The sequence below is a fragment of the Salvelinus alpinus genome, chromosome 10 (genome assembly GCF_045679555.1).
Source record: "Salvelinus alpinus chromosome 10, SLU_Salpinus.1, whole genome shotgun sequence".
Lineage (NCBI taxonomy): Eukaryota > Metazoa > Chordata > Actinopteri > Salmoniformes > Salmonidae > Salvelinus > Salvelinus alpinus.
This window is the reverse complement of record NC_092095.1, coordinates 51,526,181-51,545,217: the sequence shown is the minus strand read 5'-3', so window position 1 is coordinate 51,545,217 and position 19,037 is coordinate 51,526,181. Positions and strand designations below refer to the sequence as shown.

Genomic DNA, 19,037 nt, shown 5'->3' with positions numbered 1-19,037 from the left:
TATGTGGCCTGTACTGTAAAAAAAATGCTTCAACAAGTTGCAAGTAAATGAGTTAGGTTCTAAATAAATAAAATAGGACATTTGTTGAAACCAAATATATGATTCAACGCCAACTGTTATGTTTGATTATTAACAAACCTATATTTCAAGTTGCAACCTGCTGTATTTAACACAACGTACTTTTCCCCTTTAGTTAAACCTAATAAATAACATCAATACAAACTAATATTTAACGTAAATAAAACCCATCTTTTAATCTTTATATGGACCACAGAGTTTCCAGCACTTGTTAAATGCTAATGTAGGACAGGGCAAACCAATGTGGGCACACAAGTTCACATTTCATAGAGACTTTTAATGAAGTAAAGGGTTAATGGCCAATACCCTAGACAAATATTCAAAGTGTATTAGCATCTAATGATATTATATTATGTTGCCCTTCACACACACACACACACACACACACACACACACACACACACACTGATACATTTCTCCTCAACACCAATGTGCATTTATTAAGGGGCAGATCAATCTGTAAGTATTAGCGTCGTAGTAAAGGTCAACAGAACAAAGGTCCCAGTCATACACCTCTGATATGCCTGATATGAATCAGATTTGATTTGATGGCATAGCCACAGGAAATAGGGGTGCTGAGGGTGCTGCTGCACCCCCTGAAAAATTATCATAAAAAATATATATTTTTTTTCACAAAAGTGGGCCTTTACTAGTCCTGTATTAGCGAACCAATATAAGCTATCTGTAGCACGAGCAAACTTTATTTTTCAGCATCCCCCCACCCAAAGTACTTCCTGTGGCTATGTTTAAGGGGATCTAGGGGACTGGAGGTTATCACATCACAACACCAGACCCTCCTGTCAATCTCTTTCTATAACTCCCTGGCACCCTCCTCAGGCTCGGGGTAGGAAGCGCAGGGTGATGGGTTTGGACGGGATGAGCAGTGTTCTAGTCTTGGGCTCTGTGGTCGGGGCCCCATCCTCTGGCTGGATCTCATAATGCTGCATCAGCTGTAGAGGAGGGACAAGAGTTCAAGGTCAAGGGTTTAGTGTTAATGAGCCACCTGGTTGTCTGACGTCTCTCTAGCCAGAGAATCAGTTTACAACCATAAAATTAAGTCTTTTATAATGTCCCATGCCAAATTTTGCCAACTGGGACAGTAAAAGCAGAATATTGCGCCGCTCATAAAAATGGGGTTCGTCACCCCTGTTGGAAGTGTTGCACACTTAAGTTCCCACACTCTCTCCAATTGCTTCTGGGGATTTACCATTAGTAAATCACCGCAGATGATGAACAAAATCATCCAACAACAATCACCTTCAACCGTCTGGTAACATCATTTTGGCACTGATGGCTTTTTATTACTCAATACTTCCTTGAAAATCTCAATGAAATACTTCTCTTACTCACCCTGGAGAGTGCAAAGTACATCTCTAGCTCTGCCACTCTCTTGCCCACACAGGCTCTCACGCCCACCCCGAAGGGTATAGAGCTGTAGGGGTGGTGTTGGTACGACTCTGGGTGCCCTCGCAGCCAACGCTCAGGCTTGAAACACTCTGCATCCACAAACTCCCCCTCGTCATGACTGGCAGCATAGTGACACAGATGGAACTGGGTCTGGGAGAGGGGAATAGGAGGAAGTAGATATATAGGAAGTAAAGAGAGACTGACAGAATTTCATGGAAATTACATCACATCCTTCGGGGGATTTTCTTTTTTGATTTCTTAAGTATTGACAAAGGTGAAAGAGAGGGGTGTTGATATCTTTCTCTCTTCATCGCCTGCCCCTACCTTCTTTGGGAACCAGTAGTTGTCCACAACAACGTCATTGTCTACGGTTAGACGGCCATTCCCTGGAACTACAGGGTACATCCTGAAGAGAGAACAGCTTCAGCAACACGGGAGCCTCTGTAGGGACTGCCTTAAATAAACCTTTGTGTGGCTAGGAAGGTTCAGTAAGGTAGTAAGGTACTTAGCATTGGTATTTGGTAAAGTTTTAATACACCTAAACACCAGAGAGAGTTGGCAATGGCAGGTTGTGATTCTGACCTAGATGCTGTTACTGAGCGTTTGAATCATTAGAAAATCAAGGACACACGGGAGAAATGGCTATGACCATATAGGAAGAAGTGGAGGGGGCCAATTTCCTTCTATAAGCCTGTCATTCAGGATTTCTATACCAGGTGGTGTCAGAGGAAGGCCCTAAAAATTGTCAAAGACTCCGGCCACCCAAATCATCAACTTTTCTCTCTGCTACAGCACAGCAAACGGTACCGGAGCGCTAAGTCTGGGAGATGTCTCCTGAACAGCTTCTAGTTAATAGTTAACCATATACAGTTGAAGTCGGAAGTTTACATACACCTTAGCCAAAAACATTTAAACTCGGTTTTTCACAATTCCTGACATTTAATCCGAGTAGAAATTCCCTGTTTTAGGTCAGTTAGGATCACCACTTTATTTTAAGAATGTGAAATGTCCGAATAATAATTATTATTATTTATTTCAGCTTTTATTTCTTTCATCACATTCCCAGTGGGTCAGAAGTTTACACACACTCAATTAGTATTTGGTAGCATTGCCATTAAATTGTTTAACTTGGGTCAAACGTTTCCACAAGCCTCTCACAATAAGTTGGGTGAATGTTGGCCCATTCCTCCTGACAGAGCTGGTGTAACTGTGTCAGGTTTGTAGGCCTCCTTGCTCGCACGTGCTTTTTCAGTTCTGCCCACAAATTTTCTATAGGATCGAGGTCAGGGCTTTGTGATGGCCACTCCAATACCTTGACTTTGTTGTCCTTAAGCCATTTTGCCACAACTTTGGAAGTATGCTTGGGGTCATTGTCCATTTGGAAGACCCATTTGCGACCAAGCTTTAACTTCCTTACTGATGTCTTGAGATGTTGCTTCAATATATCCACATCATTTTCCTACCTCATGATGCCATCTATTTTGTGACGTGCACCAGTCCCTCCTGCAGCAAAGCACCCCCACAACATGATGCTGCCACCCCCGTGCTTCACGGTTGGGATGGTGTTCTTCGGCTTGCACGCCTCCCCCTTTTTCCTCCAAACATAACGATGGTCATTATGGCCAAACAGTTATTTTTGTTTCATCAGACCAGAAGACAGGTCTCCAAAAAGTACGATCTTTGTCCCCATGTGCAGTTGCAAACCGTAGTCTGGCTTTTTTATGGCGGTTTTGGAGCAGTGGCTTCTTCCTTGCTGAGCGACCTTTCAGGTTATGTCAATATAGGACTCGTTTTACTGTGGATATAGATACTTTTGTACCCGTTTCCTCCAGCATCTTCACAAGGTCCTTTGCTGTTGTTCTGGGATTGATTTGCACTTTTCGCACCAAAGTACGTTCATCTCTAGGAGACAGAACGCGTCTTCTTCCTGAGCGGTATGACGGCTGCGTGGTCCCATGCTGTTTATACTTGCGTACTATTGTTTGTACAGATGAACGTGGTACCTTCAGATGTTTGGTTCATCGTTGGGAGCAATTTCCAGATTTGTGGATGATTTCTTTTGATTTTCCCATGATGTCAAGCGAAGAGGTACAGAGTTTGAAGGTAGGCCTTGAAATACATCCACAGGTATACCTCCAATTGACTCAAATGATGTCAATTAGCCTACCTAGCTTCTAAAGCCATGACATCATTTTCTGGAATTTTCCAAGCTGTTTAAAGGCACAGTCAACTTAGTGTATGTAAACTTCTGACCCATTGGAATTGTGATACAGTGAAATAATCTGTCCTTAAATAATTGTTGGGAAAATTACTTGTCATCTACAAAGTAGATGTCCTAACTGACCTGCCAAAATGATAGTTTGTTAACAAGAAATGTGTGGAGTTTTAATGAATCCAACATAAGTGTATGTAAACTTCCGACTTCAACTGTAGCTACCTGGACTATCTGCATTGACCCTTTTTGCACACTCTTTTTGACACATACTTACACTAACACATACTCACCCACAGACAACACGTACACACAGGCACACATTTGCCACACACACACACCCACACTCATCACATACGCTGCTGCTTCTGTCTATTATCTATCCTATCCTGTTGCCTAGTCACGTTACCCCTACCGATATGTACATATCTACCTCAATTACCTCATACACCTGCACATCGACTCAGTATTGGTACCCCGTGTATATAGCCAAGTAAACATTACTTATTGTGTATTTATTCCTTGTGTTAATGTTTTTTTATTTATTATTATTATAAAAAATATATATTGTATTCTGCATTGTTGGGAAGGACCCGTAAGCATTTCACTGTTAGTTTACACCTGTTCTTTATGACATTTGAACACACCATTCAGGTTATATAAGGACACTGCCGCCCCCCCCCCCCCCCCCTTATATACACTGTCCAAAAAGCATGTCCCATACCTTGACCCTCTGCACTCACTTATCAGTCATTATCATCATCAGTATAATTAGGGAAAGGGAAATGCAAGCACACAAACTCTTTGACCAGGCATGCTCAAAACAAGAGGCCAGTTGCAGGTCGCTGTTCTTGGTGCGTGTGTGTGCGTGTGTGTTCACCTTAGAACCTGGATGTGTGTACGTGTACATGCATCTGTGCCTACGTGCGTGTGTGTATTCACCTTAGAGTCTCCTTGATGACAGCCTTCAGGTAGGGCATCCTGCTCAGGTCCTCTGATCTGGGCTGCTGTCTTCCCGGACACACGGACATGATCTCACGGTACAGCCTGTCCTGAGACGCGGCGTCGCGAGCCAAGAGGTACAATGCCCACGACAAGGTGTTGGACGTCTGAGGCGAAAGGAGAAGGACGATAGAAAGAAAGAGGGGTTTACTTAGGGTGATGTGATATGATATATACGGAACAAAAATATAAACGCAGCATGTAAAGTGTTAGTCCCATGTTTCATGAGCTGAAATAAAAGATCCCAGAAATTGTCCATTATCACAAAAAGCTTATTTCTCTCAAATGTTGTGCACAATTGTTAGTGAGCATTTCTCCTTTGCCAAGATAATCCATCCACCTGACAAGTGGCACATCAAGAAGCTGATTAAAAAGCATGACCATTACACAGGTGCACCTTGTGCTGGGGACAATAAAAGTATGTTTTAAAATGTGCAGTTTTGTCACACTACACTGCCACAGATGTCTCAAGTTTTGAAGGAGCGTGCAATTGGTATGCTGATTGCAGGAATGTCCACCAGAGCTGTTGCCAGAGAATTGAATGTTCATTACTCTACCATAAGCCGCCTCCAATGTTGTTTTAGAGAATTTGGCAGTACGTCCAACCGGCCTCCCAACCGCAGACCACGTGTATGGTGTCGTGTGGGCGAGCTGTTTGATGATGTCGGCATTGTAAACAGAGTGCCCCATGGTGGTGGTGGGGTTATGCTATAGGCAGGCATAAGCTACGGACAACGAACACAGTTGCATTTTAGCAATGGCAATTTGAAATCACAGAGGATCTCATCACGGTATCTAAGGCCCATTGTCGTGCCATTCATCCGCTGCCATCACCTCATGTTTCAGCATGATAATGCACTGCCCCATATCGCAAGGATCTGAACACAATTCCTGGAAGCTGAATATGCAAGAACTGGGACATTCTCACCAGACATGTTACCCATTGAGCATGTTTGGGATAATTTGGATCGACGTGTACAACAGCTTGTTCCAGTTCCCGCCCATATCCAGCAACTTTGCACAGCCATTGAAGAGGAGTAAGACAACATGCCACAATCAACAGCCTGATCGACTCTATGTGAAAGAGATGTGTCGCGCTGCAATGGTGGTCACACCAGATACTGACTGGTTTTCTGATACATGCCCCAACCTTTCTCTCATTTTATCATTATTTTTACCCCAATTGGTAGTTACAGTCTTGTCCCATCGTTGCAACCCCATACGGACTCGGGAGAGGTGAAGGTCGAGAGCCACGGGTCCTCCGAAACACGACCCTGCCAAGCCGCACTGCTTCTTGACACACTGCTCGTTTAACCCGTAAACCAGCCACACCAATGTGTCGGAGGAAACACGGTACAACTGGCGACCGTGTCAGAGTACGTGCGCCCTCCCCTAACCCGGATGACGCTGGGACAATTATGCGTCGCCTCATGGGTCTCCCAGTCGCGGCCGGCTGCGACACAGTCCGGGATCAAACCTGGATCTGTAGTGACGCCTCAAGCACTGCAGTGCCTTAGACCGCTGCGCCACTCGGCAGGCTCTACTTTTTCTTTTAAGGTATCTGTGACCAACAGATGCGTATCTGTGTTCCCAGTCATGTGAAATCCATAGATTAGGGCCTAATTAATACATTTTAATTGACTGATTTCCTTAAATGAACTGTAACTCAGTAAAATCTTTGAAATTGTTGAGTTTAGATTTTTGTTCAGTATACTTTATTGTCCCTGCGGGGAAATTTGACTTGGACAATTAAAATGCTGATGTTTAAAAATATATATATATTAAAAGTTGAGGGAGTGGTGGAGGCTGTATCAGAGACAAGTTATCAGTGATCATCAACATTTATTGACATCAATTCATCATCAAAGCAGCTGAGGAATTTACTTTGGAACATTAGATCATTTCAAGTGACATCTAGTCATTGAATAAAAGTGAGAACACTGATTCCCAGTAAGCAAAACACATTTTTTATCTCAATGACGTTACATAAAAGGTGGAATAAATAGAGCTCGAGGCTTGTGTTTTACTCAGCAACAGCTTCCAGAGAGCAGCAAGCGGCGCTTGACAAAGACAAGCCCAGACTGCTCCAGGGAATGCAGTCGGGTAGGTCCTGCTGTGTTTGTATGGTTACTGTGTGTTTGTTTGTCTGTGGTTACATGCGTTTGTGTACGAGTACATTTTGTACCCTCAAAAACAAATAAAAAGTTACACTGCAAATATATATATATATATATATATATATATATATATATATACAGTGGGGAGAACAAGTATTTGATACACTGCCGATTTTGCAGGTTTTCCTACTTACAAAGCATGTAGAGGTCTGTAATTTTTATCATAGGTACACTTCAACTATGAGAGACGGAATCTAAAACAAAAATCCAGAAAATCACATTGTATGATTTTTAAGTAATTAATTTGCATTTTATTGCATGACATAAGTATTTGATACATCAGAAAAGCAGAACTTAATATTTGGTACAGAAACCTTTGTTTGCAATTACAGAGATCATACGTTTCCTGTAGTTCTTGACTAGGTTTGCACACACTGCAGCAGGGATTTTGGCCCACTCCTCCTTACAGATCTTCTCCAGATCCTTCAGGTTTCGGGGCTGTCGCTGGGCAATACGGACTTTCAGCTCCCTCCAAAGATTTTCTATTGGGTTCAGGTCTGGAGACTGGCTAGGCCTCTCCAGGACCTTGAGATGCTTCTTACGGAGCCACTCCTTAGTTGCCATGGCTGTGTGCTTCGTGTCGTTGTCATGCTGGAAGACCCAGCCACGACCCATCTTCAATGCTCTTACTGAGGGAAGGAGGTTGTTGGCCAAGATCTCGCGATACATGGCCCCATCCATCCTCCCCTCAATACGGTGCAGTCGTCCTGTCCCCTTTGCAGAAAAGCATCCCCAAAGAATGATGTTTCCACCTCCATGCTTCACGGTTGGGATGGTGTTCTTGGGGTTGTACTCATACTTCTTCTTCCTCCAAACACGGCGAGTGGAGTTAGACCAAAAAGCTCTATTTTTGTCTCATCAGACCACATGACCTTCTCCCATTCCTCCTCTGGATCATCCAGATGGTCATTGGCAAACTTCAGACAGGCCTGGACATGCACTGGCTTAAGCAGGGGGACCTTGCGTGCGCTGCAGGATTTTAATCCATGACGGCGTAGTGTGTTACTAATGGTTTTCTTTGAGACTGTGGTCCCAGCTCTCTTCAGGTCATTGACCAGGTCCTGCCGTGTAGTTCTGGGCTGATCCCTCACCTTCCTCATGATCATTGATGCCCCACGAGGTGAAATCTTGCATGGAGCCCCAGACCGAGGGTGATTGACCGTCATCTTGAACTTCTTCCATTTTCTAATAATTGCGCCAACAGTTGTTTCCTTCTCACCAAGCTGCTTGCCTATTGTCCTGTAGCCCATCCCAGCCTTGTGCAGGTCTACAATTTTATCCCTGATGTCCTTACACAGCTCTCTGGTCTTGGCCATTGTGGAGGTTGGAATCTGTTTGATTGAGTGTGTGGACAGGTGTCTTTTATACAGGTAACGAGTTCAAACAGGTGCAGTTAATACAGGTAATGAGTGGAGAACAGGAGGGCTTCTTAAAGAAAAACTAACAGGTCTGTGAGAGCCGCAATTCTTACTGGTTGGTAGGTGATCAAATACTTATGTCATGCAATAAAATGCAAATAAATTATTTAAAAATCATACAATGTGATTTTCTGGATTTTTGTTTTAGATTCCGTCTCTCACAGTTGAAGTGTACCTATGATAAAAATTACAGACCTCTACATGCTTTGTAAGTAGGAAAACCTGCAAAATCGGCAGTGTATCAAATACTTGTTCTCCCCACTGTATATATGTCAACAAACTAAAGGAAATGGTCTCAGTATTTATGGCCTGGGGAGAATCATGTCATCTTAAAGCCAAAATACACCTCCACCCATTCCCTAGGATGTGTCCAGTAGGCACAAAACAGAAGAAAACACTTTGAAATGGAGAGGAAATAATAGCATTTTGCCAATGAGAAATTCACATGTTCATTTTCTGTTGCAAACGGTTTGTTTATGGTGTACCCTACTGAACGTGAACCTGCTGTTGTGTATGGCACCACCCTCCTCTCTGTATGACCTCCCATGACCCTCTCCTCTCACCGTGTCCACTCCGCCCAGCAACAGCTCTGTGACGCAGATGTACACCTCTCCCAGGGTCAGTTTATCACAGGACAGCAGGTAGGTGAGATACATCCCCTCCACCTGCTTCCCAGCAAGCACCTGGGCATCCATCTGCGCCAACTTATGGTCAATCAGACGCTGAGCTGAAGGTTTATAAAGAAATACATTGAACACACACATTCATGTAGGGGACGCACACAAACACAAAATGAGTCTCAATAGTGAACATAGCTCAACAGTTAGTCTCCCTAGGCAGACGGGTTGCCTCCCACATTAACAAAGTTCCCACATAGGTCTGCGATTTCCGACACTTCTCAACAGTGCTTAGCGGCTGACAGTGGCTGACGTGCAATTGACAGGGCAATAGAAACAACCATATGCTTCCATTGTAGAGGTCGAACCTACCATGTCTACTTTCCACCTACACATTTAAGTCCACTTGTCGCTCAATAGAAGGAGCCCCTGACATTATTTACAAACATACCTACATTCACCAGGTCGTCCCAGGCTTGGATAAATCGTTTCCAGAAGGGCAGGATGTTGCGTGTCCAGAGCGGGAGGAAGAGGACGGTCTCAGACAGGGTTAGCATGACGTTGGCTGCAGCGATGAACTTCAGCGTGTCCTTAGGGATCTCCTCCTGCAGACAACCCAGCCGCGTCTCAAACAGGATGGAAGAGATCCCTGCAGGGACGGAGAGAACACAATGAATAATGAGGACTACACAGAGCTGGTGGGGATTCTAGGTATCCTAGATGCCATCTCCTGCCGTTGTGCCCCTGAGCAAGGCACTTTACCTAAGCTGCCCTAGGGGCACTGTGGCAGACCCTGGCTTCCAACCCCACTGGGTGTGTGTGTGTTTCTGAAGGGGTTAAAAGCATCAAAAAATACTGAATGAATCAATGGTATCACACCTTCAAAGCCAAACTTGTAGAGCTCTGCTGTGAGGTCTGGTACGGTGGTGTGGTCCGGACTGCGGAGGCGTAGCCTCTCAATACGCTGTAGCAGGTCCCCTACCACCTGGTGGATGACAGGCGCATACGCAGATACCTCCGCTAGCTTCAGCATCTTTGGATTCAGGACACTACGGATACGGTACCACTGTAGGTCTTTACTGTAGGAGAGGACAGGAGACAGACAGTGAATCTACAGTAGATATTCAGAATAAAGGGGTGGAGGTATATCTACAGGTCACGGCCAAAATAAAGGGAAAACTTCAGTAACGAGGGATACAAAGTATATTGAAAGCAGCTGCTTTCACACAGGTGTGGTTCCTGAGTTAATTAAGCGATGAACATCCCACCATGCTTCGGGTCATGTCTAAAAATGCCCAGTTGCCTATTATTTTGGCTACCGTGGCTAGAAGAGATCTCAGTGACTTTGAAATAGGGTTCTCAATGGAGCAAAGGGGGTTTAAAGTGTGTGTGTCAGTCACTAGATCTCAACCCAACTGAACACTTATGGAAGATTATAGAGCGGCGTCTGAGACAGCTTTTTCCACCACCGTCAACAAAACACCAAATTATTACATTTCTCATGGAATAATGGTGTCAGATCCCTCCAATAGAGTTCCAGACACTTGTAGAATCTATGCGAAGGCGCATTCAAGCTTTTCTGGTGACTAGTGGTGGCCCAATGCCCCATTTAAGACGCTATGTTGGCGTTTCCTTTATTTTGGCAGTTACCTGTAGGTTAGACGGATAATGTTGAGGTGGAGGTACTACTGAAACAAGTTTACCTGTAGGACCATGGTTTCCTCAAACCAGACCAATATTGCTTTTACCCAAGGCAATGATTTATTACCAATAACAGTCATAGTGTATCTTTGAAGCATAGGGTGTAAGCAATGTTCCCTCTAAGCTGCGCTTAGACTGCCGCGCTGAAGAAATGCCATGCAGAGACCCAAGAGATTGAACTTTACTGAGTTCGCCGCATTAGTTTGCACTATATAGATTAACGTTTTTTTTCTGTGATCGTATCAAAATTATGAACTGGGTGGTTCGAGCCCTGAATGCTGATTTTTCTGACAGGCTGTATCTAGCCACTCCACGTTGTGTCGTGCATGAGATCATCCCTTAGCTGTGGTATATTAGCCATATACCACAACCCCGTGCCGCCTTATTGCATAAATATACAGTGCCTTGCAAAAGTATTCACCCCCTTGGCGTTTTTCCTATTTTTTTGCATTACAACCCTTTGCTATGAAGCCCCTAAATAAGATCTGGTGCAACCAATTACCTTCAGAAGACACATAATTAATTAAATAATGTCCACCTGTGTGCAATCTAAGTGTCACATGATCTGTCACATGATCTCAGTATATGTACACGTTCTGAAAGGCCCCAGAGTCTGCAACACCACTAAGCAAGGGGCACCACCAAGCAAGCGGCACCATGAAGACCAAGGAGCTCTCCAAACAGGTCAGGGAAAAAGTTGTGGAGAAGTACAGATCAGGGTTGGGTTCTAAAAAAATATCAGAAACTTTGAACATCCCACAGAGAACCATTTAAATCCATTATTTAAAAAATGTAAAGAATATGGCACCACAACAAACCTGCCAAGAGAGGGCCGCCCACCAAAACTCACGGGCCAGGCAAGGAGGGCATTAATCAGAGAGGCAACAAAGAGACCAAAGATAACCCTGAAGGAGCTGCAAAGCTCAACAGCAGAGATTGGAGTATCTGTCCACATGACCACTTTAAGCCATACACTCCACAGAGATGGGCTTTATGGAAGAGTGGCCAGAAAAAAGCCATTGCTTAAAGAGAAAAATAAGCAAACATGTTTGGTGTTCGCCAAAAGGCATGTGGGAGACTCCCCAAACATATGGAAGAAGGTACTCTGGTCAGATGAGACAAAAATGTAGCTTTTTGGCCGTCAAGGAAAACGTTATGTCTGGCACAAACCCAACACCTCTCATCACGCCGAGAACACCATCCCCACAGTAAAGCATGGTGGTGGCAGCATCATGCTGTGGGGATGTTTTTCATCGGCAGGGACTGGGAAACTGGTCAGAATTGAAGGAATGATGGATGGCGTTAAATACAGGCAAATTCTTGAGGGAAACCTGTTTGTCTTCTGAAACGTTTCAGAGATTTGAGACTGGGACAGAGGTTCACCTTCCAACAGCACAATGACACTAAGCATACTGCAAAAGCAACACTCGAGTGGTTTAAGGGGAAACCTTTAAACTTCTTGGAATGGCCTAGTCAAAGCCCAGACCTGAATCCATTTGAGAATCTGTGGTATTACTTAAAGATTGCTACACCAGCAGGAACCTATCCAACTTGAAGGAGCTGGAGCAGTTTTGACTTGAAGAATGGGCAAAAATCCCAGTGGCTAGATGTGCCAAGCTTATAGAGACATATCCCAAGAGACTTGCAGCTGTAATTGCTGCAAAAGGTGGCTCTACAAAGTATTGACTTTGGGGGGGGTGAATAGTTATGCACGCTCAAGTTTTCTGTTTGTCTTATTTCTTGTTTGTTTCACAAAAAATATTTTGCATCTTCAAAGTGGTAGTAAATCAAATGATACAAACCCCCCCCAAAAAATCTATTTTAATTCCAGGTTGTAAGGCAACAAAATAGGACAAATGCCAAGGGGGGTGAATACTTTCGCAAGGCACTGTAGGTCAGCAATGGGGAGTTATTGTAGGCCACATTTCAAGCTCTCTTTGAAAAGCTAATCAAGTAAAAAGCTTACATCTTAATTAAAGGGGCAGTGTTGTATTTTGAGACATGCTTGAATATCCTAACTTGTCTAATTCTCTGTATGGTAATAATAATACATTTTATTTTGTAAAGTGGTTTCTTGCATCATACAATGCAATTTACAGTCACCTATTTGGCCCATGGTTTTACAGACCAAGTAAAACATTATTAATATCAAGCGTTTCATAATGTAAAAACGTTATTAAAAATCAAATGCAATATAGGCCCGCATTGAACACCACATATAGACTACTGTAAGCTATATCACAGAAATTAAAAGCTATTTACACGTGAAAATGTTATGGGATTTGCTCCATTGGTTTTGTTGGTACAGTAGACCTACATTATGCTCAAATAGCCACAATAGCCTATTGGCTACTGTCTAAAACTGTAATGGTACAGCTGCAGGGTTTACTGTAAACGTGCGGCGGAAGTTGCACAAAATTCTCACATTAAAGTTTCTGCTCACAAAAACTAAAATGTCCTCAGTGCCCCAATTTTGTTTTGAGGGAACAGTGGGTGTAAGTAAGTATTATCCATTCCCTTTCCTACACCCAATCTAGGAATAGTCCTTGATGTGGTTCATCGGCCACTCACTCCACATGGAGTCCATAGGCCTGTCCCCTCATATCGCGGTACTCCTTCCAGTGTGGCAGCTCTGTCCGGACCGGGTAGCGGCCCTCCTGACGGATCACCTGGGATATAAGCTCTGGAGACGCCACGTTCACCACATCAAACGGGCCGAACCGCGAGCGCCAGATGGGCCCGTACAGTTTCTTGTGTTCAACCTGGGTTGGGGGAAAAGAGAAGAAGATCTTTGATTCTGGAAATGCACAGTGAGACAGTCCAATATTAAATATGAATTTATGATTCACAAAATATACTCCCAGTATACAAAACATTAGGAACACCTGCTCCTTCCATGACAGACTGACCAGATGAATCCAGGTGAAAACTATGATCCCTTATTGATGTTACCTGTTAAATCCACTTCAATCAGTGTAGCTGAAGGGAATATGACAGGTTAAAGGAGTTTTAAGCCTTGAGACATGGATTATGTATGTGTGCCATTCAGAGGGTGAATGGGCAAGACAAAAGACTTAAGTGCCTTTTAACGGGGTATGGTAGTAGGTAACAGGCGCACCGGTTTGAGTGTGTCAAGAACTACAACGCTGCTGGGTTTTTCATGCTCAACAGTTTCCCGTGTGTATTAAGAATGTTCCACCACCCAAAGGACATCCAGCCAACTTGATCCAACTGTGGGAAGCATTGGAGTCAATATGGGCCAGCATCCTCGTGGAATGCTTTTGACACGTTATAGTCCATGCCCCGACAAATTTAGGCTGTTTTGAGGGAAGAAGGTGGTGGACTCAATATTAGGAAGGTGTTCCTAATGTTTTGTTCACAGTGTATATAAACTACTTATTAACCTAATTAGTCATAAATCAACCATGAAGCCAGGTGCATAACTTGGGGGGGGGGGGGGGGGGGGTCATGATCCCACAAATATCAGAGCCAATTTGACCCCCCTCAATAATATGCTATGATACATTTCATGGATGTGAAATGATTTAACCACCATATGTACTGGCTTTCTACACAGTACTACTCAATTCCAAATGTTATGATTGGATCTCCCTGCTGCCAATTATGCTTTCGGGTTTGGTCTGGCCCATGGTTTGTGAAGGGGATAAAAAAAGTTGTACAAGGCTTGAAAACCCTAAATTCTGTGAGCTAACGTTTAACAAATAAATAAGTACAGTTATATTTAACATGGTAAATTCATAAGTGCAAATGAGAATTATAGAAAAGGATATTTTTCAAACGGAGAAAGTTTCTATTGCGAAGTGACGTCTCGCATGTGAGCTCTATTTCTCAAAATGACTTGATAATTTGTAACGGTTATATTAGGCTCAACTATGTAAGTTCAAGACAGCATTATGCCCTTTTGAAAGAGCTGGTTTCTATTAGGCTACACAGTTAGAGAAGGGTTGTTTCTCTGAACCTCCGGCAGCAGGCTCAAGCCTGTTATCTCTCCAGTCTTGCCTGATTTTAGAAACAAATTTGAAGGCCAGCATTGTGGGGGGAAAGCACTCATGTTTATACAACCCAATAATCACCCTGAGAATACTTCCAGAACCACCTTGATCATTTATTTCAATTAAGAATATCTCCAAAATAAATTAGCCTACCCTAGTCTTTATTGATATACAGTACATGTGACATTGCACAGCAGTAAACTGGTCTATTTCACCATTATTATTTTCTTCTTCTTGATTTCAATAGGTAAGGGAAACCAGGTACTGGTGTTTGTATGTGCTGTTTCTTGATGAGTACAGGGTATTCTTATACCATATTTTTGTGTAACAATAGTATACATTCATTCAATTGGCAGAGGTGAGACTGAAAAAGGGAGCACCGGTTGAGAGTGCTGCAGTTATCAATTGTGATCATGGTCACAGCTCTATTGCAAATGTATCATTCTAAACATTTGTCAGTTTCATTGTGGACTTTTCCCTGAAATTAGATGTTGGCCTATCAGGGGGCTATAGGCTACTTGCATCTAGCTCAGCAAACCATGTCAAAATTGAATTGCAATTATAAACCCAGATTTTAGTCAGTAGCCTATGCCTATTGAAACAAGTCAATCTCGCAAATAGGCCATTTTATAACTGTTTGTAGTCTTTACATCTGCCACAAAATAACGTCAGACCGTGTACCACGGGAATGACCCACAAATATTTATTATGTTCTAATTACGTTGGTAACCAGTTTATAATTGCAATAAGGCACCTCGGGGTTTTGTGGTATATACACCACACCTCGGGCTTTGTTTAATCATAGCAGTCGTCAAAACAAGTTACATCGACATCCATTGATGGAAAATGATCTGGATAGTTTAAAAGTTACTTACATTTTCTCTTGCAAAAAAAATATTCTTAAACTCACATTAATTGTGATGGAAAATCGAATTTAGCTTCTTAGTCTACATCGTTAAAAATGTCGATATTCCTTAATTCACTCGATAACGTGCACTCACTACATGTATGCAGTTAGCCATACAGCAGAAATTAAGCGAGGCACTGTGGGATTCATTTTACCTGCATCGCATGGCTCTTATCTGCATATCCCTTCACGAACAGCCAATACACCGTCGTGGCCAAACTAGGTCCACGTAGATCGTCTATTGTTTTGTACTTCTCCGGACTTGTTTCTATCGTTGTCTGCAAATTTTGTCCTAAGTGTCTGCTGGCTCCGGATTTGAACCTCCGACCACCAGACACAAAGCCGTCCAGCGCCACTGACAGTGTCTGGCGGTGGTGAACTGTGAGCCGGAGCGTCCTGGTCACTGCAGCAGGGCTACACATGTTGAGTAGAGCGCGTAAAGGCACATTCTGCCACCTGTGGCTTTTTAATACATTTTGCCCTGCGTACCGCAGGGACTCGCCCATAAGCTTCACATTTCAACATGACATGCACAAAGAACCATTTAATACTAAAAATAAGGTAGAATCAAAACACGAGATATTAAAAGAACACGATAAAACAAGCACACTACAATATATGCAGGTTCAGTTCCAGGACCATATTTACAAATGTGTAGGGATATTGACCCTATAGAGGTTGATACAGTGGGGCAAAAAAGTATTTAGTCAGCCACCAATTGTGCAAGTTCTCCCACTTAAAAAGATGAGAGAGGCCTGTAATTTTCATCATAGGTACACTTCAACTATGACAGACAAAATTAGAAAAAAAATCCAGAAAATCACATTGTAGGATTTTTAATGAATTTATTTGCAAATTATGGTGGAAAATAAGTATTTGGTCACCTACAAACAAGCAAGATTTCTGGCTCTCACAGACCTGTAACTTCTTCTTCAAGAGGCTCCTCTGTCCTCCACTCATTACCTGTATTAATGGCCCCTGTTTGAACTTGTTATCAGTATAAAAGACACCTGTCCACAACCTCAAACAGTCACACTCCAAACTCCACTATGGCCAAGACCAAAGAGCTGTCAAAGGACACCAGAAACAAAATTGTAGACCTGCACCAGGCTGGGAAGACTGAATCTGCAATAGGTAAGCAGCTTGGTTTGAATAAATCAACTGTGGGAGCAATTATTAGGAAATGGAAGACATACAAGACCACTGATAATCTCCCTCGATCTGGGGCTCCACGCAAGATCTCACCCCGTGGGGTCAAAATGATCACAAGAACGGTGAGCAAAAATCCCAGAACCACACGGGGGGACCTAGTGAATGACCTGCAGAGAGCTGGGACCAAAGTAACAAAGCCTACCATCAGTAACACACTACGCCGCCAGGGACTCAAATCCTGCAGTGCCAGACGTGTCACCCTGCTTAAGCCAGTACATGTCCAGGCCCGTCTGAAGTTTGGAGCATTTGGATGATCCAGAAGAAGATTGGCAGAATGTCATATGGTCAGATGAAACCAAAATAGAACTTTTTGGTAAAAACTCACCTCGTCGTGTTTGGAGGACAAAGAATGCTGAGTTGCATCCAAAGAACACCATACCTACTGTGAAGCATGTGGGTGGAAACATCATGCTTTGGGGCTGTTTTTCTGCAAAGGGACCAGGACGACTGATCCGTGTCGAATGGGGCCATGTATCGTGAGATTTTGAGTGAAAACCTCCTTCCATCAGCAAGGGCATTGAAGATGAAACGTTGCTGGGTCTTTCAGCATGACAATGATCCCAAACACACCGCCCGGGCAACGAAGGAGTGGCTTCGTAAGAAGCATTTCAAGGTCCTGGAGTGGCCTAGCCAGTCTCCAGATCTCAACCCCATAGAAAATCTTTGGAGGGAGTTGAAAGTCCGTGTTGCCCAGCAACAGCCCCAAAACATCACTGCTCTAGAGGAGATCTGCATGGAGGAATGGGCCAAAATACCAGCAACAGTGTGTGAAAACCTTGTGAAGACTTACAGAAAACGTTTGACCTCTGTCATTGCCAACAAAGAGTATATAACAAAGTATTGAGATAAACTTTTGTTATTGACCAAATACTTATTTTCCACCATAATTTGCAAATAAATTCATTAAAAATCCTACAATGTGATTTTCTGGATTTTTTCCCCTCATTTTGTCTGTCATAGTTGAAGTGTACCTATGATGAAAATTACAGGCCTCTCTCATATTTTTAAGTGGGAGAACTTGCACAATTGGTGGCTGACTAAATACTTTTTTGCCCCACTGTATGTATAGGTGTAATGTGACTAGGCATCAGGATATGTGATAAACAGAGTAGCAGCAGGGTATATGATGATGTGTGTGTGTGTGTGTGTGTGTGTGTGTGTGTGTGTGTGTGTGTGTGTGTGTGTGTGTGTGTGTGTGTGTATAGAGTCAGTATAAATGTATGTGCATGTGTGTTTGTGAGCAAATGATGGAGTGAGTGTTTGTGTGCAGTAGTGTGCATAGACGGTGCAAAAATAAGAATAAAATACAAAAAGGTCAACTCAGTCCGTGTAGCCATTTTGTTAGCAATCTTATGGCATGGGAATAGAAGCTGTTCAGGAGCCTGTTGGTGTCAGACTTTATTCACTGGTACCGCTTGCCGTGTGGCAGCAGAGAGAACAAATATTCTATGGCTTGGGTGGTTGGAGTCTTTAATGATTTTCCGGGCCTTCCTTTCACACCGCCTAATATAGAGGTCCTGGATGGCAGGGAGCTCGGCCCCAGTGATGTACTAGGCTGTCCACACCACCCTCTGTAGCGCCATGCAATCGAGGGTGGTGCTATTGGCATACCAAGCAGTGATGCAGCCAGTCAAGATGCTCTCAATGTTACAGCTGTAGAACTTTGGAGGATTTGAGTGTACGTGACAAACCTTTTAAACCTGAGTGGGAAGAGGCGCTGATGCGCCTTCTTCACGTTGTGCGCGGACCATTTTAAGTTCTTAGTGTTTTAGACACTGAGGAACTTGAAGCTTCCGACCCGCTCCCCCTCAGTGTCCCGTAGTCCACGATCAGGTCCTTGGTCATACTGACATTGAGTTGTTGTTCCGGCGCCACACTGCCAGGTCTCTGACCTCCTCCTTGTAGGCCGTCTCATTATCACCAGTGATCAGGCTTACCCCCGTTGTGTCGTCAGCAAACTTGGTGTTAGAGTCGTGCATGGCCACAATCGTGGGTGAACAAGGAGTACAGGAGGGGACTAAGCACACACCCTTGTGGGCCCCCCCCCCCCGGTGTTGAGGGTCAGCGTGGTGGAGGTGTGATGTTGCCTACCCTCACCACCGGGGGTCGGCCCGTCAGGAAGTCCACGATCCAGTTGCAGAGGGAGGTGTTCAGTCTCAGGGTCCTAAGCTTGGTGACGAGCTTAGAGAGACAATGGTGCCGAACACTGAGCTGTAGTCAATGAACAGCATTCTCACCATTGGTATTCGTCTTATTTAGGTGTGTCAGGGCAGTGTGTGTGTGCGACTCAAAT

General features: G+C 43.7%; 1 protein-coding gene across 3 annotated transcripts; it reads right to left on the bottom strand.

Moving 5' to 3' along the window:
• Nucleotides 1-228: 228 nt before the first annotated feature.
• LOC139532188 (sterol 26-hydroxylase, mitochondrial-like) lies at nt 229-15,983 on the bottom strand. Of its 3 annotated transcripts, XM_071329475.1 has the most exons (9): nt 15,688-15,983; nt 13,184-13,374; nt 9,791-9,990; nt 9,363-9,560; nt 8,858-9,021; nt 4,640-4,806; nt 1,810-1,891; nt 1,429-1,635; nt 229-1,028 (listed from the first exon to the last, which is right to left on the bottom strand). In XM_071329475.1, the coding sequence occupies exons 1-9, from the start codon at nt 15,952-15,954 to the stop codon at nt 912-914; spliced, it is 1,593 nt and encodes a 530-aa protein (XP_071185576.1). In that variant the 5' UTR covers nt 15,955-15,983; the 3' UTR covers nt 229-911. The 3 variants fall into 3 exon arrangements, 2 of the variants coding, with proteins under 2 accessions (XP_071185576.1, XP_071185577.1); XR_011666520.1 differs by lacking the exon at nt 1,810-1,891; XM_071329476.1 differs by lacking the exon at nt 8,858-9,021 and having other exon boundaries at nt 9,367-9,560.
• Nucleotides 15,984-19,037: the final 3,054 nt, after the last annotated feature.